The 12,500-nt window shown below is 44.7% G+C and overlaps 1 protein-coding gene across 1 annotated transcript in view; it reads left to right on the top strand.

Annotated features, from left to right (window-relative positions):
• Positions 1–12,500, top strand: part of gabrb1 (gamma-aminobutyric acid type A receptor subunit beta1) — a 39,176-nt gene that overhangs the window by 26,486 nt on the left and 190 nt on the right. Inside the window, exons 5-9 of the mRNA XM_042071213.1 lie at positions 2,861–2,943; positions 6,816–6,950; positions 7,596–7,748; positions 8,187–8,440; positions 10,870–12,500. The exon at positions 10,870–12,500 is cut by the window's right edge and continues 190 nt beyond it. Of these exons, the coding sequence (XP_041927147.1) occupies positions 2,861–2,943; positions 6,816–6,950; positions 7,596–7,748; positions 8,187–8,440; positions 10,870–11,220 (976 nt within the window). The 3' untranslated portion in view covers positions 11,221–12,500. The remainder of the gene's footprint in view (positions 1–2,860; positions 2,944–6,815; positions 6,951–7,595; positions 7,749–8,186; positions 8,441–10,869) is intronic.

Raw genomic sequence — 12,500 nt, 5'->3', positions numbered from 1 at the left:
CCTGGGGGTTGGTAGATGGATGTCAAGTGGACAGTGGGGACAGCTAAGGCATTAGCTTCTCTCAGAGAAAACCTTGAAATGCACCAAATGAAGAGTTTGGTTCTAAAACGCTATATCCACCATTTTAATGAATTTTCATGAATATTTTGTTTTCAAAGTAATTTTAGTAGAACTGTAATTGGGTATTGTTATTTGATTTATCTTTACTCAATCAAAACAACACAACTGCAATTTGATTGCTATTACCTGAAATACACAATTAAGTAGCCTGACTTTTTAGTGTTTTTAAATAGATATAGCATTTTGGAACCAAACTCTTCAAATATTCCTGACCACAAGAACAAGAACTCTGTAGAATCCTCCCTCCTCTATCGGTTCTCTTGCAGGATTCTCATTTTCCTGTTCTCTGGATGAAGGCCTGAAATAGGACTCACCTCTGTGGTCTGGGATGCATTGACATTGTGATCTTCATTTAACTGTGCCAGAGGGGAACTCAGGAGCTACAGAGGAATCGGTCTGCTCTCAGCAGCCTGCACAGAGCTTTTACATATCATGGGGAATTGACCCCTACTCTCCTCTCTTAAGGCAGCACTCTCTTTTCATCTGTGTGTTTAAGTGTGTGTGTGTGTGTGTGTGTGTGTGTGTGTGTGTGTGTGTGTGTGTGTGTGCCCTATTCTTTCATGCATTTTGGCATGTTGGCTGTGTTGGCTTCCATGGCTCCATATGAAAAATTCTTGTGTGTGTGTGTGTGTGTGTGTGTGTGTGTGTGTGTGTGTGTGTGTGTGTGAGTGGGTGCCTTTTGTATGCTAAAATATTAATGGTATAGTGAAGCAATAATGCAAAGTCCTGAAAATAAATCCTCCACCTGATGTTTTAGCGTGTGTGTGTGTGTGTGTCCATGGATTGTAAAAAAGCTGCTTGTGTGTGTATTTTGTGACTTTTGTGTGTGTGTGTCTGTGTGTGTGTGTGTGTGTGTGTGTATTGGTGTGTGCCTGTGTTGGAGTGACTGAACTAGTTTTCATGGAGCTGTTCTAAGTGGGACAGCAAGAAACAAACTCATCTTTCATCTGAAAAACAGTCATGGAGGCCAATACCCAAAGGACACACACACACACACACACACACACACACACACACACACACACACACAGACAAGCAGCTTTTTTACAATCCTGGACACACACACACACACCAACACAAACATGTATACATATGTATCTCTGTGCTTATCAGACATGCATTTAATGTTTCACAGAGGGAGATTGATTCTAGTAAGTTATAGTGTTAAAAGGAGACACGGTATGTATTCACAAGTAGTGCATTATGTGTGTTTGTATGTGTGTGTTGAATCTCCCAGTGAACACCTGCATTAATGATTTAAGGGGAGAGGGGAGTTCCGCTCTGTATCACTCGCTTCTCTCTCTTCCTGCCCTCTCTCTTATCTTCACTCACAGAGAGAGGGGGGGGGGGGTGAAACCTTACCCTTTATATCAATCAGTCCTCCTGCATTCGTTCATCTTTCCTTTCTACAGCATTGATATCATAATATATATTGCATTTCCGCAGTCAGATAAATGTGGAATATTTTTATAATGCATTGCATTTGGATGTGTTAGATATGTGTGTGTGAGAGAGAGAGAGAGAGAGGGAGGGAGAGAGGGAGAGAGTGATGAAAGTGCCTGTGTGCATGGTCCTGTCCATTTTCCATAAGTACATGTGATGAGTTGAAATGCCTGGGAGTATCTGCTCTTCTGAGTGTTTGGGTGGTAATCGATACTAAAGGAATGAGTGTCTGTGTGTGTGTATGTGTGTGTGTGTCTTGGTGTGTGTGTCTGTGTGTGTATGAGAGAGAAATGGGCATACGCAGTGAGAAAATGAGAGTGTGCAAAAGAGAAATTTGTAGAGAGAGAGTGTAAACTCATAACTCCATCTGCAAATGGGACACTGTGGAGACCTTCGTGAGAATGCAACTGGCCAAGACTTGTACTGAGAGTTTGTGTGTGTGTGTGTGTGTGTGTGTGTGTGTATGTATGTGTGTGTACTATTGTGTGTGTGTGTGTGTGTGTGTGTGCCTGCTCAATCTTAATTAAGCTAGCAGGTAATTAAGATCCAACATGAAGCGTTGCAGAAAGAAGAGCAGTCATGACTGAGGCTGTGTGGAGGCAATTACAGTGGAGAAAAAGAGAGAGATTGGGAAGCGAGTGAGAGCAGGGATTTAGGGATTGGAGAGAGGAGGGGAGAGAAGAGAAGAGGAGAACTACGGCTCTCTGCATCCCCCCTCCCTCCACAAACCTCCCTCTCTCCATTTCTCCCTTTCTCTCTCTCTCCTCTTCTTTCTCTCTCTCTCTCTCTCTCTCTCTCCCTCTCTCTCTCTCTCTCTCTCTCTCTCTCTCTGCGCATCCCTCCATAAGAGTGAAAGAAGATTGGTTCCAGATTCTCAGGCTTGACAGTGTGTGGTGGGGGTCATTCTCAGTTTTACTGCATGGTGCAGCTGATTAGCCTCTGGCTTGCTGTCACGTGCGAGTACTCTGGACCCACGCATGGACTCGGGCCCGTTTATATCTGGAGCCGATTTCAACTGTGTTTTTTTTAAAGGGATTGGAGACTTGACCAGTAGCTCCATCCTAAATGATGCTGTTTTGCTACATTCACCCCACTCTTGTGATCTATCAGACAAGGGTAATTGGTAATCAATCGATGGGTAATTAAATTGTACTAGTGCTAATTTGTTGTGTTATTAGCTAAGTGGTTGCTAATGCTGTGTTAATTGGTTACTATTTGTATTGACAGAGAGCCATTAGATTGATGTGATTTGTTGGAAATGGACACTGATGTGGACTCACCTCTCTGTTCCTAACAGGATCACGACCACTGCCGCCTGTATGATGGACCTGCGCAGATATCCCCTAGATGAACAGAACTGCACCTTGGAGATCGAGAGCTGTGAGTTGTCCCCGTCACACTTTGATGACATCACACAGGAGGATTGGGGATGCTGGATGGATGTTGAAGATTGTGAAGTTGTGACACGTGGCGAATGAGACGTGATTGCATTAATAAGGGGTTAATTGGAGGTTAATTGAAGGTTAATTGAGCGTTCTAACGAGGCTTGGCGCGGAGGGGGTTCGTGCAAGGTCACCTACATCGTGGTAACCATAGCGATATGATTGGTGGGGCGTCTCTAATGCTTTTTTGGGCTGTTGGTCTGGAAAATCCTAAATCCTAGTCCCCCCTTTCCTCTCTCTCTCTCTCTCTCTCTCTCTCTCTCTCTCTCTCTCTCTCTCTCTCCCACTCTCTCTCTGTCTCTCTCTCTCATACACACACACAAAATATGAATCAATATTCACATCACATTAGTCTATGCAGCCACACAGCGTGGTTGTTGTTTAAGCTGAACATTTGCTTTCTCTCTACTTTCTACATTGTGTCAATTCGCTGACTGTGTCTGTGTGTGTGTGTGTATGTGTATCTGTGTAAAAGAGAGAGAGAGAGAGAGAGAGAGAGAATGTGTGTGCGCAACGATAAATGTGCTACGCGAGCACCGCAAACCTGCGCGTTAGCCATTGGTGCGTGCTAGCGTTGGAGGGATGGAGGTTGGAGGTTAGCGCAAGGTCCCAAGGGCCTCACTCTCACCTCAGCAAAGCGAGAGGCGGTGCAGATTAGAAAGACAAACTTCAGCACTTTCCCAGCACTCTAATGCAGCGCTGGCCTTAGCAAGGCGATGCCTTGCCTTCATCATGCATTCCTCGCACATACACACTCTGCTCAGGGTGGCCAGTCTCGGAGCGCTCTCTCTCCTAAGAACACTCACCCCAGGTACACCCTCCGAAAACTCCTCTTACTCCCTGTCCTCTCAGAACAGCCCTTTTGGATACCAATTATAGCCAGTGATTCGGCACAAAAATATATATTATTCCCCCAGTCTGGCTCCTCAAATCCTGGTGCATGAATCATTTTATTTGTATTTTTATTTTTTTATCAAGTAGAGGAACCCAGGACGAGAGAATAGAAAAGTTTTGGAGAGAGAAGCTCAGTTGAATCAGGAAAAAAGGAGGATAGTTGCTCAGTACTTTTGTCACAGACTGAGAAAGGTGAGCTAAGCAGCAGGGTGTCACTGTTTCTGATTGAGATGTCATCACTGTTCAGGTCATACTGTAGGTTTTTCTTCCTCGTGCTTGTCTGGTTTGTGTGAGTAGACTATCTGAAGAGTCTGGTCCACATAGGTCTGAGGCATTCCCTAAAATGAGCATCTCGGCATTTTTTTTTGCCTATGTGACTTTTTTTTTAGCTAAATTGAAACTGGTGGGGAGGGACCCCTCTCATGTACCTCTGATGAGGACCTTCCTCGGGTTCCCCTTGCCAAAGAACACGCTCGAGCAGCGCAGATGCCGCTGACCCGTAGGTGGAACCTCTTTGTGTTCCGATAAAAAAAAAAGAGAGAGCCTCGTCTTTTGTGTACACCATCTGTTTTGGCTAATTAGCGTAGCTCTTTAACCAGGAGGTAGAAGTAATGAGTGAAATCAGCTGCTTCTCTGTGTGCAGGTGAGGCTAAAGCAGCCGTGGCCTCCTCTTCGGGGACCCTAATCGTCTCACGTTCACTTAGACTTCCGGCTGATGTTCAGACATTAGGGCTTATCTGATCTGGTATGGTTCAAATTACAGGAATGCAAGTTGGTCCATACATGCAGTTCTTTTATAAAAACAGCAGTGCCGTAAAGGTCAATGCGCCCTTACAGTGGACACTCACACCATATGTATTGCCTGTACATCAGTTTTCATTTCATTTCATTTTTTCATTTCAGCCATCATTTGGGTGAGTTGTGTTGCATTATCTCCTTCATTTCTACAATCACTATTCATTGCTATTTCACTTCCACCTTGTAATCCATCTTAAAAAATCTGGATTTCTCAAAACCCTCAGTAACTACTGCATCATCATCTTTCTCTCATTTTTACTTCTTCTGAGTTAACAGAGATTCTGTAAATTCCTACATTAAGGAAGTGATGACAATTATCCAGCATGACATGTTAACGCCGACTAACATGAGAAATGAACATGCACCCAGCTCTTGTTCACTACGCACGAATGCACCGCGTATTAACACCATCCTCCGTACTTGCTCATTCTGGCGTGTTTGTCCTGTTTTTGTCTGCTTTTACCATATATTTTCTACTGCAATACGCAGACATGTGTTTTCTATGAGTAACTATCAGAATGGGTCAGTAAAAGTATTTTTTTCCCCCCTTAAAACATGTCCCATTTTCTACAAAAGCCATTTCAAGTGTTAGTCTCTAGCACCGTCCTCGAAGGAATAAGTGACAAAACAACTTCACGGCTTGCGTGTGCTGGTGTTAACGTGGCGTTTGAAGTAACTGTAGGGTTTCTTTTTTTTATTTCCAGAACAACTGTGCTAGGAAGCACGCTCTTGTTTTCCCAAGTTTCATAGCATAAAAAGTCTCCTAGATTTCATGTGCTGCGCCTGAGAAGCCTCCAGATTTTTGGCATGGGTCCCGTTAGGAGCACTCGCTTGGCGCATCCTCAATTTCAATCAAATCTTCACACTTTTGCCAGCATTTCCATCTGTTCCTGCTCGTGCTGTGAGCTTAGCATGCCATGTTAGCAGGTTTGTAGCATTAGGTAGGAGACCTATCCATGGCTGTGGTGTGCAGATACCTCAGCTTGTCAAGCATGTGGTCCTGACATGTAAGTCCAGTGGAGCAGGATTACAGTTTGTAGTTAGCATTGGTGTAGTATCCCCTACCATTAAGCTGGCCTTCTCGCTCTCCCTCTCTCTCTCTCTCTTGATATCTTTGTCTATCTCTGTCACCCCATCTTTCTCATCCAACAACTATTTTTCTCTCTCTCTTTCTCTCTCTCTCTCTGTCTCTCTCCCACTCTGCTGGAGTGACAGACAGTGTTAGTAATTGGGTACTCGCTCTGCTGAACACACATCTGTAGTTATCAGATGTTCCTGTCGTGTCAGCGAGCAAAACACACATCACCAGACTGGGGTCACGCACACACACAGACACACACACAACACACACACACACACACACACACATACAGTACACATACACACACTCACACACACAAGGCTGACCAAACCGCAATATGCACACCACTTCCTACCTCAATGAGATCACGTATGTGGAAAGGTCTTTGCAACATGTGATCTCCATCACTGCAGTAAAGCAATGGTAGTGAACCTGCACAATGATTTAATTGAATTGTGAACAGTGTTGTGATTGGCCGTTTGGTTGCACTGTGTTGTGTAACAACTGGACGTTTCCCATGCTGCGTTGTCATTTGGCCCCCCCCCCTAAACATTTTTCGGCACTCGGGTTGGCCACTTGCCTCCGCTTGCCCTCTGTCCACAGAGGACGTTGGGCTGATATTTTCTCATGGTTGGGAAGGGCTGGGAGCGTATTTGCTAATAAAGTGCTAATAGTGGGAGCCACTGAAGAGGCCGGTAGATAAGCAGTCTGTCTGTGGGGACGGAGAGAGACAGTCAGCCTGGTTAATTACTGCGAGACCTGCTCCAACTCTCACGGCCCTCTCTGCCCCTAACAATCTCAGAAAAGACAAATCACATCCCCCCCCCCCTCCTTGCGCTATCTCTCTCATTACTTTTCTTTCTCTGTCTCTATCGCTCGCCCCCCCCCCCCCCCCCCCCCCCCCAGCCTCCTAACCCCAGCCACCCCGCCTCGCCATTCTGCTCTTAAATTGTGGTGATGTGTGCGTAGTGTAGCCCAAGAGCTGACCCCTGTTCCAGTGTGTTGGAATGACGACGTGTTCCTCTGGCTTATTGCAGACGGCTACACCACGGACGACATCGAGTTCTACTGGCAGGGCGGTCAGTCGGTGAGGGGCGTGGAGGGCATAGAGCTGCCTCAGTTCTCCATCATTGACTACCAAACCCTGTCCAAGAAAGCTGTATTTGCCACAGGTACACACATTGCAAAGGGATCCTGGTGGTTTTAATCGTTGGTAAATGTGGCCGGGATTTTAGTCGCCGTCCAGCTATTGTGAGAATACAGTCAGCATAAGCCAACAGTCAACATTATTGCAAAACGCCTTTGATGTTCAAACTTGTGTTGTGAGTTTGTATGTAGGGATGGATCCGGTCGGGTCTAAAAGTTCTGGACAGATTACACAAAATAACAGATGTTAGGCTTTTTAGCCTCCAAAAATAGGCACAAGTAATGAATTAATTTGCTTTTTTATTCTTGCATAATCCACGTCTGCTTTTTCTTCCTTTGTGTTTGTGTGTGTGTGTGTGTGTGTGTGTGTGTGTGTGTGTGTGTGTGTGTGTGTGTGTGTGTGTGTATGTGTGCGTGCATGTTTGTATGTGCCTATATTGGTGTGTGTGTGTGTGCATGTGTGTGTATGTGTGCGTGTTCATATGTGTCTGTATTGGTGTGTGTGTGTGTGTGTGCTTGTGCATATGCGTGTATGCGTGCGTGTTCATATGTGTCTGTATTGGTGTGTGTGTGTGTGTGTCTGTGCATGTGCGTGTATGCGTGCATGTTCATATGTGTCTGTATTGGTGTGTGTGTGTATGTGTGTGTCTGTGTGGGTGTGTGGGGTGCAGGTTCGTACCCCCGTTTGTCTTTGAGTTTTAAGCTGAAGAGGAACATCGGCTACTTCATCCTGCAGACCTACATGCCCTCCACCCTGATCACCATCCTATCCTGGGTCTCCTTCTGGATCAACTACGACGCCTCCGCTGCTCGGGTGGCTTTAGGTTTGTGTGTTTTGTGTGAGTGTGTGTGTGTGTGTGTGTGTGTGTGTGTGTATGTGTGTGTGTGTGTGTGTATTTGTATTTGTGTGGTGTGGAGAGTCACAGCCAGGTACTCCCTCGTTCTCTTTGCTTGTGTGAGTCAGTGAAAGAACGTGTTTATTTATTCTTAATGTCAGTGCCTCGCTGCATCATTTCTCCGACGTCATTTAATAAGCATGACATAATTTACCTCAAGAACGCTTTTTATCAACCTATTCCTCTAATCACCATCAGTCTCTGCCTTTCTCTCTCTCTCTCTCTCTCTCCCTGTCTTTCTCTCTTTCTCTCTCACACACTATTTCCGTCTTTCTCTCTCCTTCCCTCTCTATCTGAGGCACGCACACACACACACCACCTGACAGCCGTTCTTCACACACACACTTCTCCATCCCTCATCCACAGGGATCACTACTGTGCTGACCATGACCACCATCAACACGCACTTGCGCGAGACGCTGCCCAAGATCCCCTATGTGAAGGCCATCGACATCTACCTGATGGGCTGCTTCGTGTTTGTGTTCCTGGCCCTGCTGGAGTACGCGTTTGTCAACTATATCTTCTTCGGCCGTGGGCCCCACCTGCAGAAAAGGAAGGCCGAGAACGCTGCCAAGAGCACCAACGAGAAGCAGCAGCGCATGGATGCCAACAAGGTCCAGGTGGGGAAACATTCACAAAACCTAGTATAGTGGCAGGGGCGTGGAGTGGAGTTAGGACGATTCTAAAGGCCCAGCTCTGACAGGGGGCCCCCAGAGAGCTCCCCAATAATACTTTATAAGGGGGGGGGGGGGGCAGAACTATTGTCTGTCATAGTGCCCAAATATTCTAGCAGCGCCCCTGTATGGTGGGGTTATATTAGGTTATGTTATGTCATGTTATGTCATGTTATGTCTTGTCTTGTCGTTATGTTATGTTATGTTATGTTATGTTATGTTATGTTATGTTATGTCAGTTGAATATTGTAAGACACAAAAATCCATGTGCCACAAGTTCTTTGGGGATATGTAGTTTGTAGTCTCTAGTGTGTGTATATCATAATTTGTTTCATACACATCTGGAAACAGGCAACACAAGCACACACTCTGAATTGATTTTTACCGAGGGCATAAGAATAACAACATAGGCAAATAGTCCAGCCCAAATCGTTAATATGGATATCAGTGTATTTTTTTCTGTGTGTGGCTGCTGTTAAATAGAGAGGATGCAAGTTGCATTTTTTGCACCCCAGTTTTAAGGAGCACAGTTTCCCCCCAAGGGTTTCACTTTTTTCTCCTCAACCCAGAAACTTTGTTTATCAGTGTTGCAGGGCTCCTAAAAATGGCACTTTGAATCTCTTTTTGACAGCATTGCCCAACTTCAGACATGCTGTAACCACACTCCATATAGTATGAACTTCCCCAGCATTTGCTGTGCTGTGTCAGGGAACATTTGTATCATGAATAAATTCCCAAGTGTTTTTTCCAGTTAGGCAGTTTTCCGACAGGCTGGGAACTAACTCAGATAAATTGTGACTATTATGCATAAACTACATTTATAAAAGAGAGTGCAGATCAACAGTAGCAGCAAAAATGAAAGATGTGGTCTCATTTTAAGGTCTGGTAAATGGATACAACACAGTGTTTCATACCAACTTACTCCAGACAAACTCCAGCCACATTAGGAGTCAGCCCACCCCCACAGGCGTGTACTGTATGCACGCCAAACACTGGACTCGCCTGTGGATGTTTTTTTCCTCCGAATATTTTTTTTTTTTGTGATAGCCATCAGAATATGATGCCAGCTAGCTGAAAAAGGAGAATTTTAGATGGAGCCTCCTCTCCAAACACATCCTCCCCAAGTATGTAAAGGGTTTTGGTGATGAAGTAACCCGAGAATTATTCCATTTAGATCTAGGTTTACAATGTATAAATCTGTTTCTCCTGGCTGCTGCCATCCTCACCACACATTACTGGAGGCTAAAAACACATCAGTATTGTGAACACAGATTGCAGACTAAGGCACTGAATATTTTATGTGGCAGTCATGTGATAGTGACTTTAAACTCACTCTCTTATGCAAAAACTTGAGCTTGAACAATGCTGCTATTTCTAAAGGGGTTGAGATTGCACCCAGGCTGTCTGGTGGTTTTCTTTGATGCCTAATTGGTTCTTAGCATCTAGCACATACTCTATCGCTACTCAGATTATTGCAAAAAAGAGCCCTGCTAAAGGAAATCTGATTTTTGCATAGATTAGTGGTTGTCTGGTGCGATGTTGTTGTCCAATTTAAGGGGGAGGTGGACTTATTGTTATTTAGACATGGACACTAATGCATTATGGCATTCTATTCTTAAATTTCAGTCTGAATTGTGCAGAGATGCCTAAGGAACTCCCCCTGGAGTGTTATGACTTTCCACATGTTTAAAAATCTGAGCACTAATAGGATATTACACTACTGCTGGTGTCACACGAGAGAAAATGGCCGTTCCCCCTTTCTGACCCCTCACTCCTAATGAAGGATTACTAACATGCCTATGGGTCTTATGTCTTATGTGATTACCATTGCCTGGGTTTGTTTATGCAGGGTGTTATGGATTCTGCAGAACATTTTAAAAGTGGTAAGTTAGTAAGTTTGTGACACTGGACCAAGTTGAATGGGATCCAGTCACTTTCCTCAACTCACCAACTAACCCTGTCTGAATAGGGCTTTAAGATGTATGTCTTTGTATTAGAGTGTATCACCACATTTTGACTGAGATTCCAATAAATCTGGGCCACGTTTCCAAAAACCATAGTTGCTAACTAAGTTAGCAATTTCCCATTGCCAACCAACTAAGTTGCTAACAGGATAGCAACTATGCTTTTGGAAAACACACCCCTATTTAGTCTATACTGAATGCATTTCCTCACAGATATGTGCCTAAGTCAGTATTTAAAGATGTTTTTTTACCACCTAATGCCACCTTTTGCTGTTTTCATTTCAGTATTTATCACTGGGTGGTGTCTCCCCACTGTCATTGTTGTCTCTTGCATTTCTTCTCATTTCTCTCTCTCACACACTTCCCTTCATCTCTCCACCTCTCTATCCATCTCTCTCGGACCTTCTGCAGGTGGACGCTCACGGGAACATCCACCTGGCCAACATGGACCTGCGGAATGAGATGACCGGCGTGGAGATGCTGGGTGGCCTGGGTGGCACCAACACCATGTTCTCCTACGACAGCGCCAGCATCCAGTACCGCAAGCCGCTGACGGGTCGCGACCTGTACGGCCGGCCCACACCCTCGCTGGAGCGGCCCATCGGGCCCAAGAAGAGCCGCCTGCGCCGCCGGGCCTCGCAGCTGAAGGTCAAGATCCCCGACCTGACGGACGTCAACGCCATCGACAAGTGGTCGCGTGTCATCTTCCCCATCACCTTTACCTTCTTCAACCTGGTCTACTGGCTCTACTATGTGCACTAGACGCTCCCGACCCCCCCACCCCTGCTCTTGTTGGCCGCTCTGGGCTCTGCTCGCCATGTCTGTCTGGCAAAGGAGTCGCTGCGTGTCGGCCATCATTTAATTGTGACTTACTTGGAGGTGGAAGGAACAAGTCCCAAAACAGGAAAAAGGTTCTTTTCAGTGTACATACATTTGAATATATAAAAATATAAAGACCTATATAAATATATATATATATATGACAAAAAGAAAATTATAATTTAAAAGAGGAGAACAAATGTTTAAAAAGAAATGTAATTTATTAATAATTTCTCTTTATCTTGGCTTTTACTCTGTTCATTCATAGAGATAGTCTAGTTAACATTAGTCCAGAGAATTAAGACACAAACTCGACTCAGCACCTGCATTTGTGCCAAACACGGATCGCAGAGACTGATCTTCATCACGCAATGGCTTTTTCCCCCCCTGCAGGGAGACTCATGCTCATCCACACACACACACACACACACACACACACACACACAAACACAAACATACACACACACATACACACACACACACACACAAGCAGACCCTCATACATACACACATGCACTTGCACTCATATACACACATATGAGGAGACACACATACACACACAAACAAACAAATACACACACACATTTTGCATGCCACCAACTAACCCAGACTTTAAAAAAAGGAAAAAAAAAAAGCCCTGAGCAAAATCCGAGAAAAAAAAAGGAATGTTTTTTTGTGTTGCTGCATCCCGTGAAATTCGCCAGCCATCTACAGGGTCAGACATGAGCTAGTGTCTGTTTAAAACCACATCCTGCTTCTGAGTTTGTCCTTTTAGAAACGCAATTTTTAAAAACAATATTTCTTCGACAGCTTTTCTGTTTTGGTTTGGTTGCAGCTCTGCACAACTAAGTTAGTCTTCACCGAATCCTCATCTCCCGTTTGAGACTATGTTAGGCTTGTTGAAGAGAGGGGATGAAAGGGTCTTTTGAGGGTCACTCCACATGCGCATTCACGACCCTCTTTTGTGTTGAGCGCATAGTGCATGTGTGTGTATGTGTGTGTACAGACATGCTATTTTTGCACTAAGAATTCAGCTGCCAGCTTTTCTCTCTCAGCCAAAGTGAGTGTAGATTCATATCACACACACACTTGTGCTTCTCCAAAAAAGACAAATCAGAGACACACAGGAGGGTATGAAATTAGGATCTGTAATTGCTCTCCAGAATCAGATTTCAGAAACAGACAAAAAAAAAAATCTAAGTAATTCTCACAGTGTCTGTGAG

The sequence above is a fragment of the Alosa sapidissima genome, chromosome 19, assembly GCF_018492685.1.
Source record: "Alosa sapidissima isolate fAloSap1 chromosome 19, fAloSap1.pri, whole genome shotgun sequence".
Taxonomy (NCBI): domain Eukaryota; kingdom Metazoa; phylum Chordata; class Actinopteri; order Clupeiformes; family Clupeidae; genus Alosa; species Alosa sapidissima.
The sequence above is the reverse complement of the archived record's forward strand: the minus strand, read 5'-3'. Positions and strand labels throughout refer to the sequence as shown.